The sequence below is a fragment of the Gossypium hirsutum genome, chromosome A11 (genome assembly GCF_007990345.1).
Source record: "Gossypium hirsutum isolate 1008001.06 chromosome A11, Gossypium_hirsutum_v2.1, whole genome shotgun sequence".
In the NCBI taxonomy this organism is placed as follows: domain Eukaryota; kingdom Viridiplantae; phylum Streptophyta; class Magnoliopsida; order Malvales; family Malvaceae; genus Gossypium; species Gossypium hirsutum.
Window position 1 is genome coordinate 10,465,533 of NC_053434.1, and position 26,992 is coordinate 10,492,524.

Here is a 26,992-nt window from a genome sequence, read left to right on the forward strand (position 1 = left end):
TGGGTGGCCAACAAGGATGGTGGAGTAGGTAGGATTAGGGTTTTCTTTTTCTGATTTTTTTTGGGGGGTTGGGTTAGTGTTTTGGGTTAAGTTTTGGGATAAGGGTTTTGGGTTTGTATTGAGTTTTAATTGAATAGTTAGATTATGTTTATTTGGGTCCAAAATTGGGCTTGTACAATCTGGTTTAATATTACATTAATATTTTCGTCTTGAAAAAAACCAAGAGTATGCGATTCACAAGCAATAATGCAGTGTTTTACTGTTATCAAGAGTCAGTGTGTGAAGTAGAAGGAGTTTAGTGTGATGAGGAGAGTGTGCAAAAGAGTGCTGAAATCTCCAAATATGCATTGTTAACTTGTGATAAATGTGACAAAGCTGGTGACAATAGAAGCAATTGTCCTACCAAGGTCAATGTTGTATAATGATGGAACGTGGTGTATAATTAAGATAGTGAAAAAATATTCTCATGAATTGTTTTTTGGCATGTTTATGTTTATGACTGCATATTAGAATTGTGTAGTCTAATTAGCTTGATTTGACTTAGGGAGCTTAGGAAAAGAGTTTTTTTCCATAATTTTAATTATCCAGTTTGACTTGACTTTAAATAAATGTTTTAAAAATATTTTTATTTATATTTAATTATAAAAATATATAATTTTATTTTTAAACAATAAGAGGTTGAGTTTGCAGGAGGGCGATATTGAATCATTAAACATTTTTTTTTTTTTGCGAAATACAAAGAAAATATATACTGAAAAATATTATTTAAATCCATCTTTAGATTAAACCAAAATACAAAGACTTGTGTAATGCTATGAGTTTTTGATATATGTTGCTCACAAGTACGAACCCCTTTTGCTTCAATTATAGGAGTTAATTACCGTCGCCAGTTTATCCCTTTTAGGTGTGCTTAAGTTTCACGTGAAAGTATAGCAATATATAGGTTACGACAAATATTCACTTAATTATTAAAAAATTTTACAATTTAAATATTCGACACTCTTATTAAAATTTTGGATAAAAATCTGATGTCACTTTTTTTTTTAAAAAAAATACACGTAATGTTTACAATTTCAAATTAGCTTTTCTTTTTTAAGCCTAACAAAATTGAAACAACGTAGTTTTGTTCCTTTCATTCAGCCTCAACCTTTTTCTTTTCATCTTTCTTCACAGAAAGAATCTACTTGTAGATACAAGTGAAAGAAACTTTCATCTCTCTCTCGCTTGAACACCTTCCATCACCATCTTCACCTCAGCCATCTGATCACCATCATCAACTGCAAACCCAACCATAAATTCGAGGGAACCCAAGTCCCAATAGTAAAACCAAAGAAAAAGACAATCCACCAGCAACCAAAAATAAAAGAAAAAGAAAACAAGTCAGAGAACTAAAAAAGGAGAAAGAACAGAAAGGAGGAAGAGCTCTCTGTCGCTGGTGTATGTTGGCTGTAGAACGGCGGCAGTGGGCAGAGCAAGAATGGGGGAAAAACAAGAAACAAAAAGAGGTAATTGGTCGGAGGGAATCTACTTGCAGACTGAAAGATGAAAGGAAAGTGATTAAAATGAAATACAATTATTCTTTTTTATTTTATGTTAGTTTACCGTTGTTTTCATTAAATTTTAACAGTGAAATGTAAAAGCATAAAATCAACTATCAAACGCAATCTATAAATTTTAGATATGGAACTCAACTTTATAAATTAATTATTCACGAGTACTGCTTAAATTAGAAATGATGATTTATCATCTAATTGAATATATTTTCATGAGACATATTTCTTTTAAGAAATATATCTAAAATAAAAGGTTGTGATTTTTCAAAATTGTATTCATTTAGAAAGATTATGATGCTCACAAATTACATTACAATCAATTCAATTTCAGAAATTAGAATAAAAGTTAGAGAATTTCTTGATTTTTTTAATTAAAAGAAATTTAAAACTTCGTTGTTTCCTGAGAGGACCTTTGTCTTAACTCTTTAATAACTTTGTGTGGGACAAATAGTCCTCTTTAGAGAACTTCATCCGCAACAATATTACATAAATTTACATACAACTTTAAGAAAGATGTTTACGTACCAATTCAACCATTATTTTGAAAATAGATTTACCTTTAATAGTAGAGTAATGCATCCCATGCAACATAAATGTTTTCCTTTTAAGTTAAAAAGTTATTGGTAAAAACTAGAGCGAGTAAAACTTAATTCAGTTTGAAAAATAATTTGAATTTCAAGTTAATTGAATCGAGTTATTTAAGTTAATTCGAATAAGTAATTTAAATTTCGAGTTTGAATCGGGCTAAATTTTACAATTCAAGTAACTCAAATAATAAAAATAACAGATTAGTGTAAATACCCCTTTGGCCCTTGTCAATTTTGAAAATGAGCAAATTAGTCACTCTCTCATAAAAAATTAAAAATAAAATAAAATAATTTTCAAAAATTTAAAATATTTATAAAAATTCTAAAATTTATATTTTTTTTAAAAAGTATAATAATTTTTAAAAAAAATCTAAAGAATATATAAAGAAAGTTAATTTTTTTTAAAATTTCTAAAATAATAATTTTTGGACCTAAATAGGTTCGTTAATGATTCAAGTTTATCGTGCTAAAAGTATATTCTTTTTTTTTTTTTGCTTTGAAAAAATTTTCAAATATATATGATTTCAAAATTATGTGCTCCAACATCGAATAAGTTATACTGTAACAAGATTTTAATTTGATATGTTTAATATTTTAAAATTTAATTCAAACAATTTCACTTGATTCGGTTTGACTCAAATTTTATTTTACTTGACTCGATTTGAAAAAAATTTAAATAGAGTTAAGATGACAAAATATGACTCATCAACTTGATTAACTTAAAACTTTTTCTCTCGATTCGATTGAATGCTCACCCCTAAATAGATATATAAGTTTTTTTATATAAAATATGTAAGTTTTTATTACATCAATTTTGATGTTTTTAATTTATAGATATATTTATTATTTAAACCTGTTACATGGGTTATTTTTTTAACTTAATTGATAAAAACTACACTAATAATATATGTATATATATTATACAAATCCATATCTTAATTAATATGAAATGAAGATGAAATATTATCCTATACTTTGATATCAAATAATCATTATAGAAATACTAATGAATTAATTTCTATTTGGCTAAAACTATCTTTTATACAAATATGTGTGTGACAACGTCATGACCAGCCCATTCTACAACGTCCAAACATCAGTCCATAAGCTTTAGAGTCAAAGTAAGTTAAATATGGTTGCTTTGTGTTAGGTAAATTATAAAATAAACATTTGGACTTATACTAATTAAATTAAATTAAAAATACTTCTCTTAATTATTAAATTAAATGATAAAGGATTGTGTTTTAATTTAAAATTAGTATCTATATTTTAATTTGATATATAATTTGGTTCCTCTATGTAATATCATTAATTAGTTAAAATAGTTGATACTTTTAATTATTCCAATTAAAATATCGAGGTTGAATTTAAAAAAAAAAAAACATTACAACTCTATGTAGAAATAAAGTTTGTGTTAGAAATGTGTTTTTAAAAGAGATTATTAAGAATATTAATTATTTAGACCAACTAATGTTATTATAAAAATAGAGAATCGATTTATATATCGTTAAAATATAAAGACTAAACCCAAATGTTATCAGAAAATTGAAACTACAATTTTATGATTATCTTATACACATACCATTAATTAATCTAGATAATTAGCACCCTTAATACATAATGTGGTTTTTTTATTAAAATAAACTACTCCAACCCATAATGTAAAAATAAAAAAAATTGCTAGAATAGTATTTTGTTTCTTGAAGTAATTAACAATATATACTAATTGAATTAACTAATATAAGATTAAATTATATTAAAATTTGAATATTAAATATTAAGCATGAGATATATATAATCCAAAAATAACCAGATTTATATAATGAAAAAGAATGAATGAGCTGTCAAGGTGAATGGCTTGTATTACTTAATTCTTTTTTAAAATAAAGGTTTTACTCAACTCCACACTATAATACTATGGCTGCAATGATAATTTAATTTAGGTCTAAAATTACTCATAATTTACATTCTCATCTTCTAACAATACTCCAAATTCACTTTATAATAATTACGTAATATTCTACTCTTATTTATCTCACTTTCACCTGGAGGGCTCACCGTTAAATTTTCTGTCTTCATTTCTTTTTATAAATTTGTAATAACAAAAGACAACTTTATCCCATTGAGGACTGCTACAATAAAAAAAATATTCTTGTACTAAAACATTTGGCATAATTTTTTTTTATTTTTTTCAAAACTAAACATAATTTTACGAGGGAAAACATGATTTTTTTTTATTTATTTTTTAGGTTGAATCATGCAACAAAGCAAAAGCTTAGGGTGAGGGCAATATAGGTGTTTTTTGATTGGAGAAATATTTGTTCTGCTTATTAAAGAAAAGCAATGGGTGGCCAAGGTGGTTTACTGCTAACTTCTAGCCCCCTTAATTTATAACTAATTTATCCAAAATAATAAAGAAAAAAAAAAAAAAGAAAGAGAGGATTGTTGTAGAAAGATTTAGGCTATCAAAACCAATGTCTTTTTCCGGGTAAAAGAATAGCTACAGAGGAGGGGGGAGTTGAGCAAAGCCAAACAGAATAATAAAGCGAGAAACTGAGACTCATACTCAAGGTTGTATGAATGAAGGAATGCTTGAAACAGAAAATGCAATACAAACAGAAAAAATTAAATTGATGGTTGGATACAGGGAAACCCTTCACCTTCAACACTCTAATATGTATTAACAGTGTACGTATGTAAAAGGTTGGGTTTAGAAACTTTTTCCCCCCTTTCTCTCTCTTTCTCATTTATATTATCACCTTTCTTTCTTCCTTCCTTTTTTCCTCTCTCAACGATGTTACAAGTTGGTACAGGTAAGAGTATGATATACATATTACATATACTTGTTATTGAAGGCTTTCAATTTTATTTATTTATTTATTTATTAATTCCGCATTCTCAATAGCAACGGTTTGCTGTTTAGGGCTATCATTATTGAGGAATCTGAAGAGTTTTGGTTGTGAAAAAGTGACAGTTATTATAGCATTAGAAAAACAACGGATAGAAGAAGAAGAAACAAAAAAAGAGGATGCATAAGTACCGCACGAGTTTTGAGGAAGCTTTGGCATTTGATTGATTTGATCATCTAAACCTATTTTTTATTTCCTTTCGCCATTTTGTTATATTTGGCTTCTGTGGTGGTTGATTTTGTATTGGTCTTCCATTTATCCTTTTTCGTCAATCTTTATCTCCCTGGTTTACTTGGCCTATGTCTCAACAAAGAGAATTTCAAATGGTGGGTGGGAACAATCCAGCGCAGTTCAATGACACAACTTTTACGAAAATCTTTATTGGTGGATTGGCGTGGGAAACTCAAAGAGATACCATAAGGCGTTATTTTGAGCAATTTGGAGAGATTCTTGAGGCTGTTGTGATCACAGATAAGACTAATGGGAGATCCAAGGGTTATGGATTTGTAAGTTATTAATCCCTTTTATAAAAAAAAAAAAATGCCTTGTTTGTTTCTTTTGTTATCGATGCTATGACAATATCAAATGAATCCTTTTTTTACATATTGGTTTGTAGGTTACGTTTAAGGATCCAGAGGCAGCTATGAGAGCATGCCAAACCCTGCATCTATCATTGATGGAAAGCGGGCAAACTGCAATCTTGCTTCCTTGGGTGCTCAAAAGACTCCTCCAATGATTTCTCAACAAGGTTTTCTTCTTTCTTTCTTCCCTTCCCATTGTTTATTACCATTAATTTTTTTTTTCTATATTGGAAATGCATTTGCATCTTGGTTTTGATCTAATGAAATGAAATGTAGGGGCGAGACGGTTTAGACCAGCACCTGGTCCTGGATTGACGGCACCGCCTAGCTATCATGGTTCCTCATCAGCTTATATCCAACAACCTACCTGTCAATATTCAATTCCTTACTCAGCTTATGGGTGAGAGCAAAACTGAAATACTATGACATTTTATTTTGGCCTACAATATTTTAGCACTTTGGGTTGTTTTATTTATTATGTTTCATCACCATCATTCTATATTTGTTTACTTACAGGTACAACGGATTTTCACAAGAAGGCATTTATCCTTTGGTTAGTATCTACAAAATATAGTACCTCAGTTCCTTTGGAATTGTCTTAGCTGAATTTAATGTTGTTTTGCAGAACTATTATAGTCTCTATGGAGGTCAACAGATTTCACCTTACTACACTTCTGGGGCATCAATAACACCAGGGATGTTTCATAATTTTTTCCCACTTTATGCACAAAATAATCAAGCTCATGGTTTTGGAGTTCAATATCCGCAAATCGTACAATACCCGTATTTGCCTCAACAATATAGCTCAATGATAAACCTGTCACTTCCATCTTCAATGCCAATGGCAGCAACTACCACAGGTGATTGTTTTATAAAATGTTCAAATACATTCATATAGTATAGAACTAGTTAATCTCGTGTTGTCTAAGTGCCTATTGCTAAGGTAAGTTGAATGCAAAATGCAATGAGTGTTGATACAGAAACTGTAGCGACGGCGGCAACGACATCAACACCGCCATCAACAACAACAACGCCACCTACAGCAATAGGGGTAGTGGGAATGTGATCAAGCCATTCACAAGCTATTGAAAACAAACAAACGTCCACAGCAACAATGAATATACCACCACCACCTACAGCATCAAAGACAACAACAACCAGGGTAATGGGAAAAAGGCTAGGTCCCTCACAAGCTTCCCAAACACCTACTGAAAAGAAACCATCATGTTAATCATAACTGAAGATAATCAAGACCTTTGAGGTATGTGGTGTCTTTTATAAGATAATTAATCAAGATCTTTTGAAAGGGACTTAAGCAAAAAGGAAACATTTAGCATAACAAGAGGCATAACTGAAGAAATTCCAGAAAGGGATTTGTTTAGTCAAGGAACATGCATCTAAACCTCACTATTCATCACTTTTAGACATCAAAATTCATCATAAATGTTTCGTCTGGGAGAATAGGGAGTCTTCTGATTACTTTGTTTGCCTTTAACAGAAGAAATCATATTCATCCTTGAATTTGCATATGATGGAAACTAAATGTTGGCCTTGGATTAACCTTAAGACACTAATTAATAGAATGATTTTGTCTCGGTTGCAAAGAGCATCCAATGGCTGTATCTTTGAACCCCAATTTAATTTATGGGTCAAAGAATGTAACATGTAACTTTTCTTTTCTTTTTGCATTATTTATATACTTTTCAGAGATAGGATAATACTATGGTATTTAACAAATAATCAGTTATTTTGTATTTCATCACTTTTTTTGTGAATTACTATAACAGGGTAAAGCCTGAATAAAGCTTAAATAATAGTGGCGGAGCCACTAAGAGACCTAGGGGGCCATGGCCCCCCTAAAATGATAGATTTTCAATTTAGATTCTTTATAATTTATAAAATTTTAAATTTATAATGATAAAATTACACTTTGACCTCAAAATGATAAAAAATTGATTTAACTTTTTTAAAAATTATAAAGATATAGAGCCAAAAAAAATTTTCTAGCTCCGCCATTGCCGAACAACTAACATGACTAACACGACTTAAAATCAGGCCACACCTAGAACAATGAACGCCCTTAATCATCAAGTCATCACATGAGTTGATTATATTTCATCTTTTTACTTTTAGTACATTCTCTTTGTTTTATGGATCAAATATGTTGTTTTTCCGTTGGGGTTGACACCATATCGTTGGAATGGAATCCAAGGGATGGGGATCTCTTGTTTAATGGGTCATGTTTTGAGCCGAAGCTTGCATGCCGATTGTATCATTCTATACAAACCATTTCATTGGAAGAGATTATAATATTTGGAACTAATTTATTCACTACAGCAAAATTGACTTTTAGCGACATTTTTTTAGTCCTTTAACGGCGCTTTTAAGTGCCACTAAAACTATTCGCGGCGTTTTTTGTAAGCGCTGCAAAAAACGCAGCTATAGATGGCGCCGCTAAATTTTGCGGCATTTATTTGGAAAAAACGCCGCTAAAGGTCAGGACCTTTAGCGGCGCTTTTCCCGCAAACGCCGCTAAAGGTCATAAAAATTAAAAAAAATTATAAAATATTGTAAAAGTCCTGAAAAATATAAAAAAAAAATTAAAATTCATTATCAAAATATTGAAAAGAATAATAATCTATGATATAAATACATCCCGCCAAACAAAATACCGCACTTATCATACTACACCAGAAATCTAACAAAATACAAATAGAACAAAATAATGATAGAATGCACACTTTAAGATAAGCAGTTAGCTTAAACAAGTCACTATGCATGAATTCAGCTAATCCTAGACTATGCATCCACCAAAAACTCAAACCTGAGAAAAAAGAAAAAGAAGTTAATGAATGACACATATAACATCAAATTAATAATAAAATATGCAATTAACAAGTCAATATTAACGCCACATATAACATCAAATTGCACAACTTAATATGCTCAATACATTAGCAGAAATAACATCACATTGAACAATGAATTTAACACATTCAAATAGATCAATTTTAAGCTCACTAATGGTTAATTTAGCATGTGAACAGCATATAAATGTTTGCATTTATAGCATGGTTTAGTCAACTTCAAGCAGGGAATTAAATGCTAGAAATTTCCAGCATTCAAATCATATATAGACAACATTAATATGACATTTTCGAGCACTTTAAAGACACATTTGGAAAATTTGAAGAACCATTAATCATGTTATTAATCATATATGCAAGAATTAGAATTTGTTTCGACAAAAGTACCATTTAGAATTATACTTTTGAATCATCTTTTGCATCAAGTGAATTATATGCCCATTTACATGCAGAATTTACATGCATCAACAACATTAATGATATACCTCATTACATGCAGAATTTACAGTATTTAAGCTCCTTAGAATTATACTTTTGAATCATCTTTTGCATCAAGTGAATTATATGCCCATTTAGAATTTAATGCCAGAAAATGAAACAATGTACCATTTAGAATTATACTTTTGAATCATCTTTTGCATCAAGTGAATTATATGAATAAACACTGCCGTCATCAACAACATTAATGATATACCTCATTACATGCAGAATTTACAGTATTTAAGCTCCTTAGAATTATACTTTTGAATCATCTTTTGCATCAAGTGAATTATATGCCCATTTAGAATTTAATGCCAGAAAATGAAACAATGTACCATTTAGAATTATACTTTTGAATCATCTTTTGCATCAAGTGGATTATATGAATTATGATTACCACATCCACAATGTTTGGAATGGAAACGGATTCTAAACATATCAATGTTGGATAGGATTAGATGATACCTTCTCCAGAAAGCAAAGTGCAGATAGACCAGCCGTTTGATTGAAAGAGATGTCCACCGGTATGTCATTCACAGTGCATTTCACTATTTTAACCTGAAATCAAATTCCAAAATAACCGAAATGAGCTCAAGATGATTTTAAGGTATATTTGTTGCTTACGTACATATACTAATATGCAATAAATACCATTTAACTGCACGGGAACAACGACAAAGATGCAGCTGAAAATTTAATATCAGTATAATAGCACAAACAGAAGTTGTTGCCAAGTGCCCAACAGCATATGACTTATGTGGTTTTATTCAATATCAGTTAAGCGCCTAGTCGTTTGCTACCCTAATTTCCGTTATCTACATTACAGGAACGTCTTTTAAATTTTTACACGTGACAGAAAGTTATAAAAGGGTGCTACCTTAATCGATTAGCATTGGGATGCAGTTCCGATGCTATGTCCAATAAAAGCGAAGTTAAGGAAAGAAATAAATCAGATGAAAAACACAATCCTTTAGATGTACTTGATGACAGCTGCGATTATCTAGTTCATACACATGAAACCATATCAAGCTCATAAATGGAATATACTACATAAGTTTTAGATCCAAGGCATGGGGTCATCTCTTACGTTAACTTGCTAACCTATGACGAGCAATCCTACATATCTCATTCTTAAATTTCTCATACCTCTAGGCATCTTTCAAACTTGGCAGCAACTAAACAGCCATGGGACAGAAAAGAAAAATGATAACTGCCAAATTCAAGAAAGATGCAAAGTAACAAAGTGGAAGTTAACTATATCTTTAATTGAATTACAAGGTATCACAAAAAAAAAAGAATAGAATCAATCAGAAAGAGTTATACCTGTGCCGAATATATTGAACATCCTGTACTAGAACCTCAGAGTTCTGCTGGTTATCTTGTAAGATACTGCAGATATATCTTGCAAAATTTTCCTCCATATTTTGATGACTAAGAGCAGTCAAATCAATATCTCCATCAGGAAGGAAGGTTTTCAACGGAACTGAGCCAAATGGGAACACCTGAAAAGTGTGTGGGACGGTAAAAGAACTGCAATGGAATGAAAAATGTAAAGGTATATAATTACTGAAACGAACTGACCTTGACCACTCCAATGATTATTTTCTTTTGAACCTATATAAGTTACTATGGCTCATACCTTGAATCTTATCAATACCACTTGAGCTCGGCCAAGTGACGGGAGTCAACTGCTTTAACACCCATAAGTTATAGTGGTTATGCATTTCCTTTACCTTTTGCCACGTCTTTATTAGATTTTTATAGGAATTTGCACCTTTCTTCACTTAGATTTGCACTTTTCTATTTACACCTCAAGCCATACAAGGTCATGGTGCCTTTGGAGCAACTTATACATTTATCAGGGCTGATAAAAAGCTTGCACATATGTGTATGCCTTTAATCCAAATGTGCTTCGCAAATGATACTAAAAGGATTGGCTATTAGGTTCTAGAACTGATGCCAAATTGTGTTAAAAGTTAAAGAAACAAATAGCTATATGACTATGCCCAACCAAAAAACAATCTTGAGACGACACTACAATTTTTTAAAACATTGATGCCTGTGTATATACAAGAGTTCTTAGAAGATGGTCCAATGATTGTCTTGAGCTAACAAGGCATATTTTTCTGGTACAACATGTAAAAAGATAAATAAACAAAAATTTCAAAGGAATGATAAAATAATATAATTTTTAGTTAACTTCAATTTCGAATTTAATTTATGGATTAACTCTACCTCTTAATAAGGAAAAATTTTCTGAGATTGTGTTAGCAATAATTATATTACTGCTGCAGTTAGCAAGTCAGATATTTTTTAAAAAATATAACAGTTTAATGATTTTTCTTCCTTTTTCCTGGAAAATTCAGGAACAAGAAGCATTAAAAGAAAATAAATATTAATTAGTTGTTGTTGCAGCTTTCTTAGATACAAAAGAGGGTTTAATTGAAAAACTTTTCTTTTTTTTTTTTTTGAAATATTTATGAAAAATATTTTAGAATTTTATCAAATAATATTTAAAAATCATAAAACAAACTAAAGTTAATCAAAATAATACCTAAAATTAATATAAACTATATGATTAAAACAAGAATGTTAAAATCATGATAATATAACCAATTTATTGTAAATTACTTTGATATCAAAGTAATTTACTCAGATAGTGATTATGGTAGACTTGGATGATCGCAAAAGCACTTTTAGATATTTATTCCATATTGGCTTTGCAACATTTTCAAGGTCATCAAAGGAAAAACAAACAATAGCACTCTCAACATTTGAAGTAGAATAAATAGGTGCTTGTCAAACAATTTGGTTAAAGAATATTTTGAATGAATTATCTCTTACACAAAAAGATTCAATTACAATTTATGTTGACAGCAAATCTACATTATCTCTTACAAAGAATCTAGTGTTTTACAGCTGAAACAAGCATATTAATATAAAATAACATTTTATTTGGGAAAAGGTGAAGAATAAAAACGTTCAGCTAGTCAATTGCAAGACGAAAGATTAATTAACAGATATTTTTACAAATTCACTGAAGACAAACATATTCCACAAACTTAAAAGAAAAACATATAATGAAAAAGCTGGATTTTAGGGGAAGTGTTAAAAGTCAAATCCACTTCAAGGTCGGCTAATCATAGAGATAAGTTGATAAGTTGGCTTGCTAGGTGGAAAGTTATAAATGGTTTTAAATTGACAATGCATGGATAGAAACAATGTGGCAAGAACCTAAGCAAGGTGGTAGCTTGCTGAAAGTATGGCAGCAACAAGAACGGAAAAAGATACTTACCTTTTTCTGCATATACTCTATTTCAGCAAACAACAGCTCATTCTGGTAGAGTTTAGAGGGGAATAAATTAAAGGAGAAGGAAAATTTGTCAGTAGCAATAATAATAATTATTAATCATCTTAAAGGGACTCTTTTTAATTACATAAATTATTATGAGATACCTTTTTGGAACGGATTCTGCTAATTCCTTTTTCTAAACGACTCTCCAAGCTCATAAGTTCTTTCATAGGCAATCCCCCTACGGACTCCCCCAGCATGTGCCTGCAAACATATATATATGCATATAGCTCTGTCAAACAACAAGGGTTTTGAAATAAAATTATATATGATGAAAATGAATTAAAGCCATGAGGAAGTAACCTGTTTGTATTCTGCAAATTCCGGATTTGATTTCGGAGTTTCTCAGCTTCTTGCTGATAGAACTGAGATTTACATCCGCATGGCATTACCAAAGAAATTTTATTAAGTAAACCAAGGAGTTAACAAAACCAGGTAGTAAAAAGCTAGTCAAGCAAAGAACTATTTATATTAAAGGTTCACAGCTTCTCTAGAGAAATGTTAAAATTAAGGACTTATTTGAATGCAAATTGAAATTAAAGGGACTCGCTAAAAGAAAACAATGAAGATTAAGTGAGTTAATACCTGAGCATTAACTTCAGCAACTGACCCAGTATTGGAGGAATCAGAAGCCTTTTTGTACCTCTCAATTGTTGCTTTAACACTGCAAAAACATTGTGTTAAATATTTGAAAAATGTATATACATATATATATAACTCATGCAAAAGTACACATATAAATCATTCATGAAATGCTAGCATGCGATCATCCAACTCTCTGCCTTTTAAAGTATCAAGTAAATTACTTTGATATCCATGCTCACAAGCAGAGTATATAAATGCTCAGTGCTCCTGCATATGAAAACCCAGCAAAATTTACTCATAACATGGTTTCACAGCCATTGGTATCTCTATTCCTGCTAAACATTAAATGGGTACAACACATACCTAGCAAGAAACAAAACATAGATAAAAAAAGGCTTGACGAGAAACATTAAGCATTGAAACCAAAAGATGTTCCTACAAGGGCATTTGACAGAGCAATCTTTTATGAAGGCACCGATTTCAGAGGCTAGTTTATTATGCTTCAATGTGGAAAACTTTGGAATTGAATTTCCCTAGGTGTAACGTTCACATAAAAGTCTTCACTCCTAAAAAGGCATTTGACAAAGCAAACAATTTCTAGAATTTGTCCAGTTATACAAGGAACACCAACACACAGAAATGAGACCATTTTACAACCCAGGGCTAAAAATTTGAAGGAAAATTAAGTTTACCTCAATCCCATAGTAACCTTTGATTAGCCTCTGAAAGTAAGCAATAATATTTTGTCGATTTTGTTCAGAAACCAAAGAAGGTTGAATGATACAAAGTATCTCCTGCGTTCTTTGCTCAGACAACAGCCACCGCCGCGGGATTTCATGGCACTACCACCCCTATCACCACCTCTTCCACCACCTCCTCTTCCTCTCTCTCTTCCACCATCACCTCTGCCCCTAAACCCACCACCACCACGGCCTGAAACATGATTAAACCATTAGGAATGCCATAACGAGAGTCTGTAACTAAAAATGATAGGAAACGTAAGAGACATTGGTTACTTACCTCTTGGAGGTCTCATCGCTGCGAGAGTTTGAAGTAATGAAAGTGAAGAATCAGAAACTAAGTGAAAACAGAAAGTGTGAGGCGATAAAAATGTGTTGAGGCAAATGCTAGGGTTTTGGCGAAAAATGTAAATGGAAAACGACCCCGTTTAAGTTAAATTTCTAATTAAATTTATAAATACTTAACGTAAATTTACTTAAACCTAATGATATTATTTTAATTTTTTTTATAAATATATACATGTTATTTTAATTTGATATTTATTAATTTTTTAAATATAAACAAGTTAAATATTTTTAATTATTATTATTTTTCTATTAGTCATTGAATTATATGTAAATTGTGGATTTAGTCATTTTACTTTAATTTTGTTATTTTTAGTCATTGTAATTTTGAAATTTTGAAATTGTAGTATTAATTAAATGGTAGCTATTAAATTCATTAAGTTTTGCTATTTCTAAAATCTAATGTAACAAACATATTATTCACAAAAAGCCAGTTACGGATTTAATAGTTGTCATTTGTGTCAAAATTAAAATTTCAAAAGTCGAAAAGTATAGGGACCAAGAATGATCTAATTGGATAACATGAACTCAACCTACAACTTTACGCACAATATCAAGACTAATAGCAGAACTTAACCAAACATATATAATTGCTATCATTTGAGTGATCATTACTAAAATTTTAAATTTTGAAAAGTACAAAAGATAAATTTGATCGATTTGAAAAATACAGGGACTAAAACTAATCAAATTAAGTGTAGAGGAATTAATTTGAATTGAATTATTTTTAATATATCAAAATATTTTTAGATTAAGTCTTAAACCATTTAATATATATAAAGTATATCTATTATCTCTTAAATAATTTAAACTATAATCATAAGTTTAATATGTTCAAATTAAGATTATCTCTTTTACAATTATATAAGAAATCATTTAATATATAAATTAAAAAATACTAATTAATCTAAACCCTAAACCTTTTAACCCCTATCCCATAAACACTAAACTCTAAACCCTTAACCCTTGACCCCAAACACTTGAACCTTAAACTCTAACCCTAACCCCTAACCCCTAAATTATAATCCTTAAACCCATAATTCATCATAAACATTGAAACAATAGTTAACTCCTAAACCTTAAACCCTAAACCATATATCTTAAACCATAGTTAACTCATAAACATTAAACCCTAAACCATATATCTTAAACCATAAACCATAAACTATAATGATAATTAATTCGATATTTTAAATTCAATACTATCTCTTTTACGATTATATAAGAAAATATTTAATATATTGTATAACCATAAATTTTAATAATTATTGTTTTAAGGGTTTTAGATTAGTGTTTATGATTTTTTTGGGGTTTAGGGGTTATATGACTTTTAGCGACGTTTTGCCAAAAGCGCCGCTAATGCTCTGGTTTTTAGCGGCGTTTTTCCAAAAGCGCCGCTAATGCTTTGTTTTTCTATTGCTATGTGTTTTACAATTTTTACGGCGTTTTTTTGATAAAACGCCGCTAAAGCCCTATTTTCCTGATTGTTTGTCTGCAACCTTATATTAAAATTGTCCAAATGTATAAAATTTAATCGAGAAAAACAATATTTCTCAATCATTATATCATACAAAATTGAATATCATTTAGATAGAGCAATTTTAAACTTAAGATGATTATGTTTTGCAACACTTTACATCACAAGTTTTTATGTATATTTAGTTATCATGATCAATTATATAAATATGTCATGGATTGATAAATGACATAAGTGCAATGAACCACAATAATAACAATATGATATAAACACAACACCTTAATATATAAAATAAATAAATGTTTTTTTTTAAATACATGAAAATTTAACACCAATAATTTACTAAAAATGTGAAATGTACCAACAAGTAGTTGGGTGCAATGGTAAAACACATTGTACTCTCAAGGGGAAAATCTAAGTTTAAACTTTGAACGTAATATTATTGAGAGAACAACTACAAATCCTAAACATGTATCGTAAAACGGACATGCATAATATATAAAAAAAAATATGAAATGTAAGTATAAAAAATATAATATGTTATCTCTTTTCTAATTTAAATCAAATGAAATCAAATAAATATAATTATGTTAGTTTATAACGTTGTCCATCCTATTTTTATTACAATACATATATTGAGAGAATCAATGAAATAATTACAAGATTAAGACATTTCATATTTTTCTTTTACTGCATGGTTTGAATAAATTAATGGATTATACAATATTGAAACCAATAAAAGAAACTGGTATTAAATAAAGTAAAGATATAATAAATTTAGTTTTTGATATTTATATTTTTTACTTTACTTTAATTTTTATTATTATTTTAACTAAATTTAATTATTAATGTTTTAAAAAGAGTTAAATTATTTTTTTAACAAAAATGATAATTAAAACATTAATTGTTAATAATGTTGGCGTGACAATCCATGTGATAGTTTAGTTTACTTCATATTAATATGATATTATTTGTCTTATATATCAAATCAATAAATAATTTAAAATTTATATAAATTAAAAAACTATAAAAAAATAACATGAAGTACACATGAAATGTAAGAGGGCTACTAAGTTTAAAATTTTAACATTTTACTTAGTATTTCTATTAAAAAAATCAATTTGACTCTTTTTGAAATATTGATAGTCAAATTCAAATTTTTAAAAAAATTAAAAGCCAAATTTAGTTAAAAAAAGAAGAAGAATAAAGGTGGAATTAATGAAACATATAAATATTCTAAATTTATCATTATATGCCTAAATTAAAATATGTATAACTTTTAAAATAAAACATAGTTACTTATTACAACTTTTTTTTTAAAAATAATCAATTAAAAATTTGAAGATAATATTTTTTTAACTCCACCAATGATTTAATTATCAATTATTACAAATGGATCGAATAGAAAAAAAAAGAAAATTAAATGAAAAATGAAGCAAATAAAATTATTAATTTGATATACATATTGTGACTGGGAGGGGCCTCATTTCAAATACTGACCGGTTTGTTAAATGGGCCTAAGAAATCTAGAGAGCCCATTTAGACTCTTTCTTTAAAATCCCATATTAGTAGTCGACGAGAAACCCTAAATCCCTATCAACTCTTGCTTTGAGAAAGGTGTTCGAAGTCTCTGATTTCGCCTCTTAGGTAATTCTCTGCTTTTTTCTTCTGGAAATTGTTTCTTAATGAGGTTTCTTGGAATTTCCTTTTCAGTTATAATCTTGCATTATTGTTAATCTTTATATCCATTGGGTTCCAATGCTTTGTTCATTTGTGTTAATGTTGGTAGTGGAAAAGATGTCTTCAGCCGGCGAAGCTGCTTGCTCTTACGCCGCATTGATTCTCTATGATGATGGCATCCCCATCACTGTATCCTTTATGCATTATTGGATTTGATGGGTTATAATTTGAATGTTTTTCAATTTTTATGATATAATTACGGAATGAACGAGGGAAAAAAAAGGGCTTTCGGTTATGGAAAGAATGATAGATTCTCTATGTGTATGGGAATATTGGTTTGTTTGTTTGTTTGTTTAATTATAGCTAATAGGCTGAGAAGATTGCAACTCTAGTCAAAGCTGCAAATGTCTCTGTTGAATCTTATTGGCCAAGCTTGTTTGCTAAGCTTTTTGAAAAGTGTAACATTGAGGATCTCATAACCAATGTTGGTGCTGCCGGTGCTGGTGCCCCAGTTGCTGCAGCTGCACCTGTTGCAGCTGGTGCTGGTGGTGGAGCTGCTGCTCCACCTCCTGCCGAGGAGACGAAGAAGGTGGGACTAAAATTTACAAATAAATGACCCTGATTTCCTTGTGTTTAATATTTTGTTTCACTGTTTGTTCTGATGTGTTATTCTTTGGTAATTTTGCAGGAAGAGCCAGAGGAAGAGAGCGATGATGATATGGGATTCAGTTTATTTGATTAGGAGCTCCTTTCAGTTTATGAATTCGTTGATTACTGGTTCATTGCAGTAAGCTATGACAGTAGTTACCTATTGAGTTTTATTGATTTTGGTATATGTACTTTTTTAGTGAAGTGGCACTAAGTAGTTTTTCATTTTTGAAATGTATGTTTGAACCTTCTTATATATAAGAGTATTCTAGAGCAAATTTTGACATTTGTCATTGATTGTTGAATTGATGTGCTTTATTCCATTGCCATGCATGCACTGTTTTCAAAGTGTCTTTTAGGTTAGTAGCTTTTTAAGCCATTGACTGAAATTTTAACCAATCTTCAAAAAGACCAGAGATTAGCCTATATTAGAATATTAGTCTTGCTGGTAAAATGAAGCTGCACGAATACTTTGATCATCCTGACAAGAGAAACAAGGCGAAACTTGTTGGAACCTGTTAACTCTGTATCAGCTATCAAATGCTCTGTCACAGCCGTGGACCTTTTATATTATTTGGAAATTGACTTTAATTGAAAAAGACATTGAACTCATCCACTGCCTTGAGGGTGGTCTGCCAGGTTGGAGTACGAAACTTTAATTGGCCGTGTCAAGTTGAAGCTTATAGCCCCAAACGCATAAGACTGTCCCCCTTACAGATGATGGATGGATGGATGAGATTAACGGAACAAGTGGCCCCGAATTTTGTTTCAGTTTCTATCCCACTTCCATTCCAATTAGGTCCTATCTTTATTGTTTGAGCTAAACCAAATTTGGCTATTTTTGAGTTAGGATAGGTGATAATAGCTTATCTTAATCTCTTGTTATTTTTAGAATAAATCTGAAGCCCAAACGCGGGCGATCAAAGATCTAGCCTTGGTACATTGCGGACAACTACTTGTAAAGAGAAATCGCATAACAATGATAAACGACCTTATTTAGCCGATGCTAACATCGGTTATTCAATACAAATGCTATGCTTCTTATTTTAGGTTATGGGTGCATTTTATTCAAGAATTTCCCAAATCGAAAAGAACACACTAAAAAGGGAAAACAAGAAAAAACCAAGAAGAAACACATACAAAAGTATGAGATTTTTTAGTGGTATTTACATGGATTCAGGCTCTCTAATTTCAATAGTTTTAACCTTAATAGCTAACTTTTGGAATGTGATTTTTCAAAGGTTGATATCAATTTATATTAGAGTTAGTCTTCATATCTTTCAGTAGTAATTGGGCAATGTAGATAACGATGCCTGACATTGCACTATTCATTCGAGATTATATGAATTTAGGCTCTCTAATAGTAATAACTAATTTTTGGGTGTGATTCGTAAAAGTTGCATATTGAATTTTCTCTTTAAGCACAATATGTGTTTTACCACTAGAGCAAACTATTTTTGTAACCGTTTTACCTGCTCTTTAACTAACTTACAACTGGCTAATTTGACAATACTTTTGAAAAGTATTTTTGAGAATACTTTTAAAAAGTTTAGTTTAAAATTTGAGTGTTTAACATTGCTGTCAAAAAGTATTTTTGAGAAATAAAATATCCATTTTAGACATGTTATTATCAAGTAACAAATATACATTTAAATAAAATTTAAATTAGTTAATATTATTATATTTTAGTAAGAATATAAAAAAAGATTATTATAACTTATTGTTAATATTTTAATATATGAAATATAAATTTTAAATATTTTCAAGTAATAAATGTTAATTACTTATAAAATTTAATTAGAATATATAAAGTATATTTTAAATATTTAAATATAACTATTAAATATTTGTAATTAGTATTTTAAAAATTATTTTTTTAATTAATAATTTTAACATATTTATAATTAAGTACCAAAAAATTTATTATATTATTGAAAGAGTAAAAAAATAATTAAATACTAAAAGCACTTTTAAAAAATTAAAAATTCTAACAAAAAATAATTTGTTGTGTATAATTTTTCTTCCAAAAGCACTTGGATGGCATAAGAGCTTTTTAAGCGCCCAAAAACAGGCCCAGCGTGAAGTCCCCAAAAGTCGTTAATACTGGTGGCTTTCCTTTCTTTTCCACAACATCAAAAATTTCGCAAAGTGGATTACTCCCATACATTACCCTCGTTTCTTCCGCCTTCTCCTCACTTTCTTGTCTCTTTGATTATATCGCTCTCCCTCCCCCTTCTTTCTCTTCCTCTCTCACTCTCTGTCGGACTCAGAACTGAAGTAACAAAATGAATAGCGCTTCTTGTGCAGCCAAGATCAGTACGCAGCCTTTCTCTCTCAATCCCACTTCCCCTACATCTCACGACAACCCCCTCGTTTTCCCCAAACCCACCTCCTTTTTCCTCGGATCTACCCGCAAACTCCGCCTCAGTTCTTCTTCCAAATTGAATCTCCACCGTCGATCTGGGACCGTCGTTGCCGTCTCCGATGTTGTTAAGCAAAAGAAATCCAAGTCCACCCCCAGTCTCGTAATCCCTTTTTTCTCTTTCCCCCCTGTTGCAGTCAAATTAAGTCTTGCTTATATCCGTTTCCTAACAAATCTTTTTTTTTTGTTTCAGCTAATTACGAAAGAGGAAGGATTGGAATTATACGAAGATATGATACTGGGAAGAGCATTTGAAGATATGTGTGCTCAGATGTATTACAGGGGCAAAATGTTTGGTTTCGTTCATCTTTACAACGGCCAAGAAGCTGTTTCAACTGGTTTTATTAAGCTCTTAAAGCAGCAAGATTCTGTCGTAAGCACATACCGTGATCACGTGCACGCCTTGAGCAAAGGAGTCCCCGCACGCGCCGTCATGAGTGAGCTCTTCGGTAAGACCACCGGCTGCTGCCGCGGCCAAGGTGGGTCAATGCATATGTTCTCTAGGGAACACAATCTGCTAGGGGGGTTTGCTTTTATTGGTGAAGGAATTCCCGTTGCCACGGGGGCGGCTTTTACCTCCAAATATAAGCGGGAGATTCTAAAAGAAGCGGATTGTGATCATGTTACCTTGGCGTTTTTCGGCGATGGAACTTGTAACAATGGGCAGTTCTTTGAGTGTTTGAATATGGCGGCCTTGTGGAAGTTGCCCATTGTGTTTGTTGTTGAGAACAATTTGTGGGCTATTGGGATGTCTCATTTGAGGGCTACGTCTGATCCTCAGATTTATAAGAAAGGACCTGCCTTTGGGATGCCTGGCATCCATGTGGATGGAATGGATGTTTTGAAGGTGAGGGAAGTGGCTAAGGAGGCAATTGGTCGGGCTAGGAGAGGAGAGGGTCCAACATTGGTCGAATGCGAGACATACAGGTTTAGAGGACACTCATTGGCTGACCCCGACGAGCTTCGTGACCCTGGTAGCCATTTGAATCCTTTTTCTTTCTCAGTATATATTTATTATGATTTAAATTGCTAAGTCTCGAAAGCCACCATTTTCCCTTTATGATTCTGTTTGTTTTGATTGAGCCATTATTACATTGCAGCTTTGAATGATAAAAGCAGGAACCATCTGCATGCATATTGTGTTCTACTGGTCCTGTAATATTATTGTCTTACAGTTGAAGTGATTACTTTATTTATTAAACTCTGTATGTTTCATAAAGATGGGTTTGTTATGTTTCGGAAGATAAATGATATGAAATTTTAGATTCTTAGGGATGAAATTTTGAGTTTCTAAGTGAATTACTACTGAACCCTGATCTTGAGGAACATTTTACATAATTCTGTTCTTAATTTGGACCTTTAAGAGTTCAGAAATGTCATCTAATTCAATGTCGTGCTGCTTCTTTGGCAGCTGAGAAAGCTTACTATGCTGCAAGAGATCCCATCACAGCCCTGAAGAAGTACCTCATTGAGAACAGTCTGGCCAGTGAAGCAGATTTAAAGGCTATTGATAAGAAGATAGATGAAGTGGTAGAGGATGCTGTTGAGTTTGCGGATGAAAGCCCCGTTCCTTCTCGGAGTCAGCTGCTCGAAAATGTCTTTGCCGATCCAAAAGGTTTTGGAATCGGACCAGATGGTCGATATAGATGTGAGGATCCAAAATTCACTGAAGGCACTGCTCATGTCTAAGCTTTCAAAGGACAGTAACCAAACTATTTATGCACACATTTTGTTCTTTCTTGATCTCATATATTTAGTTCATGATAGCAATCTCCGGTTTCTTTTGTTTCATTGGTTCTTGTGTAACAAGTATACGTTCCTTATGTTATCTGTCTATTTAAAATTCTGGTTTCTTTATTTAATCTCCATTTGTTACTTGGAAAAATGCTTTAAATGCGGCCTATTTCCTGCCATGCTCATAGTTAGATGACTTAAATGCTCTGCTTTTCCTAAAAAGTTCCTTCCACAAACTGAGATTTGCTTTGCAGGCCCCATAACTCTTCCTAGATTACTTGACTGCTATTTCAGTGCCCTTTAGAGAATCATCCCTAGCATGTTGCCTAGGAAATAGGAATTGTAGTGGATAGAACCTTACATGCATATGTAGTGGATTGGTTTCATATGTCAAAAGGTTTAAAAAGGATATGGTGAGGTAGCATGTTTTGTTTTTGTTTCATTTGTGATAGAGGCAAATTGTGCACCCTTATCAGTATTATTTACAAATAATGGAAGTGGCTGAGTAAGCTTGCTTTTTTGTTGTTCACCTAAACCTAGGAGGCTGGCAAGTATGCGAGACTCTCTTTTTATTTTTTTTATTGTCATTCTCAGTCTTGCACGTTTCATCAATGCCCCCAAATTATAGTTGGGCCTCTATATTAGTAGGTTCAATTGTTTTAAGTAATTTTTTTACAATACAAATTAGGAGAGGAGATGATATTGCTACTTTCAACCACTTGATGTTTGAATTTTGGCATTTGTTTAAGTAATTGGCAGTCCTTACTTTAATTCTTCGGTTGAGTTCACTCACTCCATCGAAACGATAAATGGGCGGAACACAGAAAAGAGAGTCAATATTCACCAAGATATGAAATGGGCGGTTCACAAAATTTGCAGCATTGCCTTTTGCTATGCCCATCCAAAACGCCTTTTAATTTCATCTCCCTTTCTTGTGCTCATTATCAGCCACACAATTAGTTCAGTCTATGCCTCTCCACTTATCCAACAATTATTGGCTTACCAATGCTGACAATTTGAATTTCCAATTTTCAACTGCTGAATGGGATAAGGCTATAATAAGATGATGGTAATTATAATAACATGATCAGTTAAATAATAAAAATAAATCAAAGAAAGCTGAAGGTTTATATTATGCTATTTGGTATTTGAATTTGAGTTTGATTTTAATGTTCAATTTGGTATGGAAATTGAAGGATATAATGTGGTTGAATGTGAATATATTTAACACATGCGCATCAAACTCAAGTACGAAACAGTATATTAACCCAAAAGCTAAATACATGGTTTGACAATTTTATTGGTTACTTGTGATTTAAACATGGAAAGTGATCCTAGAATCACCTTAAAACCCCTTGAACAACTTTATTTTTAAAGGTTTGTAAGGGTATAGGGTTTGATCTTGAATGTGATTGGGGATACAATGCAAGTCTTTTGTGAAGAAGAGTAATGGCTTGGCTTGGTTTCTAATGAAGAAGAGTTGGTGAGAATGGTTGATGGGTTCAGCGGTCTTCTTGACATTGATTCTGAGGTTTCTCACTTTAGAAGACATTGCTGTTCTTAGCCGAAGATTTTGTGTTCATATGTATGATGATTATAGCAAAAGCAAAAGTAAATTCTCCCTCTTAGCTTGTGCAATCTTTTTATTCATTGACTACAACGTGCTGCAATTTGTCTCACACTTAATCCACTTGAATTGAAGATGCCGCTTCCCTTAGTCTATGCGCATACTATGAGACTGGCCAAACACCTACCTACACCTGTACATTGCAACTTTGAGGTCTTTTACACATTATGGCTCCGTTTGGTAACCTGTAAAAGCTTTTCCGTAAAAGCTTTTCAAGCTTTTCTGATGTTTGGTTGGCTGAAAATGATTTTCTAAGGTAAAATATTTTACAAAACACGGGACAAGGAGGTTTTTTTTAAGGAAAATGTCTTACTCTTTTGAATTCGGTAAGACATTTTCCGGAAAATGACGCCTTCTTCTCCCATTTCCCCTTCCCCTTCCCCTTCCCCTTCCCCTTGGGTTGCAAATCAGTTTGGTCAAGGACCTTTTCCGGTTCCTCCTTCATCCAGGTAAGTCTCCTCCCTCTTCCGTTTTTCATTCATTTTCCTTCTTCCATTCTTCATCTTCTCTTCCAAGTAAAAGTCTATCGCATATCTTCTTTTCTCAACATATTCTGTTTCGTTTCCTCTCTTTCTCAGGCAAATCTACCATGAATTCTTCGTTGGGTCTTGGTTTAAGGCGATGATTGTTCTTTGATTTCTAGTATTTTATTTTAATGAATTATGCTGATTGTCATCAAATTGAGAGAAAGTGTAGTAGCTGATGAAGATTACAGATTATCTATTGGGCTATTCGCCTCCTGTTTGGGCGACTTTTGTTGTTGGAGTTTTTTCAGTCATAACAATTTCCCTTTCATTGTTTCTTATTTTTCGAGCACCTTTCTTCATACAAGAATCCTGAGGTAATTTTTTGTGTTTTTCTTTTCTTCTAATTGAAATTTTCATTTTTTTTACTTATTTGGTTTTGCATTTAAAAGAAAAAATTCTGTGTTCTTAGATTGATAGGAGCAAAAGTTCTTGATCAGAGTTGTTCTTATGGTTCCTTGTTATTCTGTAGAATCGGTGAGTTTATTTGTATTGGTTGAATGGAAGCATTTGAATCTAATATAGATACATATTTTATGTGATTCAGAATGTGACATTCCTAGTGTTTTGCATAAATTTCTTCTATATTGTTTGATTAAAATAAGAGTCTCTAATAATGCAAGGCTAAAATCATTATAACTTAAAATTTTTTACAATGCTTGAAATTGTCGTTCATTGCTACACTATTTTATGGATCGTTAGGTGATGGTTGGTCCTTTGGCGATATAATGAAATGCACATTTGACTGAATTCACTAGCTAAATGTTTTATGATCAATGCTGGAAACTTTTGCTTCTAAAGATGCTTACAGTGGGAATTTTTGTTGTTAGACTCCTGTGACTTCTTTTTTGACTTTTCAAGAGTCTGATCTGATATTGCTAATATGCTTATTTAAAGCTATGAAGTTAATCTATATTGAAAGGTGTGGTTGTTAGTTGGATACGTTTGTTCATTAAAAAATTGACCTATGTTCAACTTAGGTTACTATTTAAGTTTTGAGTATAATTTTGGCACAGCATGCAACATGTTAATTTTGGACCATGCATCTGGTGTAATTATATGTTATTTTCAGTCTTACTAACTTGGATTATTTTAATAGTTTGTATCATTGGTGCATCCATCAGTTAGTGTTGATTGTTGGATACTACATGATTGCTATGAATCATTTGCAATGTATTGCTTTGGAAGATACCTTGTTGCTTGCTTGGGTATGTTCATTTCAAAGACCTTGAACTTCAAATAAAGATTTTATTTCTTATCTCTGGATCAGCTTTGCACAATATTTCATTTAGTTTATAGTTTCTGTGGTGACATTGTCTTTGTTATTTGCTTTGCTTATGCCTTTGAATCTGAATTTTGGACACCCAGATATTATTTTCAATGTCATTGAATAGTCATTTCAACACTTTGCTTTTTCATATCTTTACTTTTTAAGAATATATAAATTCTTCTGATTTCTAAAGCTTTTTTACTGAAATAAATTTAAAAAAAAATTATTTATCAAAATAGGTTGTCAGCCCGATTATATACAAAAATGGAGTGTTTTTTTCATTCGCGCCTATCTGACAGGCGCGATTCATTATTTTATATTAATTTTTTTAAATAAAATATTATTTTTTTATTTTCGAGTCAGTATGACCCGTGTATAAAATACGAATACAGGTTGCGCCTACCTGAGAGGCGCGAGAGAAAGGCACAAATGGTTGTGCCTATCTCAAAGGCGCAAATGGTTGTACCTATCCCGGAGGCGCAAATGATAGGGCCCACACGTGCTTACCTTTTCCCCTATATATACCCCCGAAAATCAAATGAACACATACACAAAATTTAGCATAGCAAGTTGAACGGAAATAAAAAGATAGGGAGAAAAAAATAAGAAAGGAGAAGAAAACAAGGAGGAGGATAATGTATTTTAGTATATATATTTTTAAATAGAATGTAAAGTTTTATTAGTAATTTTATTATTTGAAAGCTATTTTGTTAGGTTATTAATTTTGTTAGTTTATGAATGAAAACTTTTGCATTAAAAATTTTATGTATTTTTTTTGCTATTCAAAACTGTTTTGAAAATTTTGAAATTTTTTTAATAGATCTAGTATTGAAGATTGAGAATCAGTTTTTTGTATGTGTTTTTTTCGATGGAGAAATTTTAACAACCGTGGGATGTATATTTGAATGTCGCAAACAAGTAGTAATGAGATTTAATAAAAATATCTCGTTTGATGATATGAAGGAAAAAATTAGTGAAAAAATTTATAGACGTTGTGGGAGAAGGATGTTGAAACTTTTCTACAAGTTTCCAGTTTCGACGGATCCCATAAAATTCACTGAAATGGAACTTGTAGACGATGAAGACGTGGAGACAATGGTCGCTCTTTATTGTGGGACTCGAAGCAACCAAAATGCACCGATTCAGTTATTTGCTGAGTTAGCTGGTATAGAGACAATTGAAAATCCCACTTCATTAGGTGAAGAAGATGGAGCTCAAGAGCCGTATATGGTGGTTCCGATATCGTACGTTGATAGTCAATCAACTATACACGGGATCGACATTGATCTTAATGCTGCAGCCGAGACTGATGTGGTTGGTGATGATGTATAGCATAGTAGTGATCCTTCTTATCACGAAGTTGATAGTGAGAGTGATCCCGACGTAGACGAGGTCCCGGATGATATTGACGACGAAGGTGTGAATGATGATGGAAACGTTAATGCATCTTCAGTTGGGAACTAGATTCGTCGTAATGTGATACACAATAATCTTGGGGTACACATGTCTCGGATAAACCCGGATGCGGCCACGCAGCCGAGTTTCTGGAGTACCCTGAAATACTACCTGCTCATCGGATGACTGTATATTCTGATCCTGAGGAGTTGTTCG

General features: G+C 31.6%; 4 protein-coding genes across 5 annotated transcripts; 3 read left to right on the forward strand and 1 right to left on the reverse strand.

Annotated features, from left to right (window-relative positions):
• The first annotated feature begins 4,373 nt into the window (after positions 1-4,373).
• On the forward strand, positions 4,374-7,358 carry LOC107923693 (RNA-binding protein 38). Its single transcript, XM_041081014.1, is given in 8 exon segments — positions 4,374-4,953; positions 5,064-5,555; positions 5,666-5,702; positions 5,705-5,797; positions 5,907-6,030; positions 6,147-6,183; positions 6,256-6,490; positions 6,611-7,358. Coding segments are annotated over 7 exon segments (819 nt in total). The 5' UTR covers positions 4,374-4,953; positions 5,064-5,348; the 3' UTR covers positions 6,697-7,358.
• Positions 7,359-8,251: 893 nt separating this feature from the next.
• Positions 8,252-14,078, reverse strand: LOC107924817 (agamous-like MADS-box protein AGL21). Its single transcript, XM_016855420.2, has 10 exons — positions 13,935-14,078; positions 13,607-13,847; positions 12,915-12,993; positions 12,633-12,694; positions 12,434-12,533; positions 12,273-12,314; positions 10,301-10,479; positions 10,124-10,187; positions 9,443-9,535; positions 8,252-8,454 (listed from the first exon to the last, which is right to left on the reverse strand). Exons 2-10 carry the CDS (start codon positions 13,615-13,617, stop codon positions 8,449-8,451), a joined length of 636 nt encoding a protein of 211 aa, XP_016710909.1. The 5' UTR covers positions 13,618-13,847; positions 13,935-14,078; the 3' UTR covers positions 8,252-8,448.
• Positions 14,079-16,995: 2,917 nt separating this feature from the next.
• On the forward strand, positions 16,996-18,090 carry LOC107922926 (60S acidic ribosomal protein P1). 2 transcript variants are annotated; one of them, XM_016853130.2, is made up of 4 exons: positions 16,996-17,123; positions 17,266-17,345; positions 17,527-17,745; positions 17,845-18,090. In XM_016853130.2, exons 2-4 carry the CDS (start codon positions 17,274-17,276, stop codon positions 17,896-17,898), a joined length of 345 nt encoding a protein of 114 aa, XP_016708619.1. In that variant the 5' UTR covers positions 16,996-17,123; positions 17,266-17,273; the 3' UTR covers positions 17,899-18,090. The 2 variants fall into 2 exon arrangements, with proteins under 2 accessions (XP_016708619.1, XP_040936949.1); XM_041081015.1 differs by having other exon boundaries at positions 17,614-17,745.
• Positions 18,091-19,873: 1,783 nt separating this feature from the next.
• Positions 19,874-22,083, forward strand: LOC107924236 (pyruvate dehydrogenase E1 component subunit alpha-3, chloroplastic). Its single transcript, XM_016854585.2, has 3 exons — positions 19,874-20,329; positions 20,420-21,200; positions 21,638-22,083. Exons 1-3 carry the CDS (start codon positions 20,090-20,092, stop codon positions 21,913-21,915), a joined length of 1,299 nt encoding a protein of 432 aa, XP_016710074.1. The 5' UTR covers positions 19,874-20,089; the 3' UTR covers positions 21,916-22,083.
• Positions 22,084-26,992: the final 4,909 nt, after the last annotated feature.

Coding starts and splice junctions, on each gene's coding strand:
- LOC107924817 (XM_016855420.2), bottom strand. Junction 10,480..12,272: donor TAGAGTATATGCAGAAAAAG/GTAAGTATCTTT, acceptor CACACTTTTCAG/GTGTTCCCATTTGGCTCAGT. Junction 9,536..10,123: donor AGTTTGAAAGATGCCTAGAG/GTATGAGAAATT, acceptor ATTTGATTTCAG/GTTAAAATAGTGAAATGCAC.
- LOC107922926 (XM_016853130.2), top strand. CDS start 17,274: ATGTCTTCAGCCGGCGAAGCTGCTTGCTCTTACGCCGCATTGATTCTC. Junction 17,346..17,526: donor ATGATGGCATCCCCATCACT/GTATCCTTTATG, acceptor TATAGCTAATAG/GCTGAGAAGATTGCAACTCT. Junction 17,746..17,844: donor CTGCCGAGGAGACGAAGAAG/GTGGGACTAAAA, acceptor GTAATTTTGCAG/GAAGAGCCAGAGGAAGAGAG.
- LOC107924236 (XM_016854585.2), top strand. CDS start 20,090: ATGAATAGCGCTTCTTGTGCAGCCAAGATCAGTACGCAGCCTTTCTCT. Junction 20,330..20,419: donor CCAAGTCCACCCCCAGTCTC/GTAATCCCTTTT, acceptor TTTTTGTTTCAG/CTAATTACGAAAGAGGAAGG. Junction 21,201..21,637: donor CGACGAGCTTCGTGACCCTG/GTAGCCATTTGA, acceptor CTTCTTTGGCAG/CTGAGAAAGCTTACTATGCT.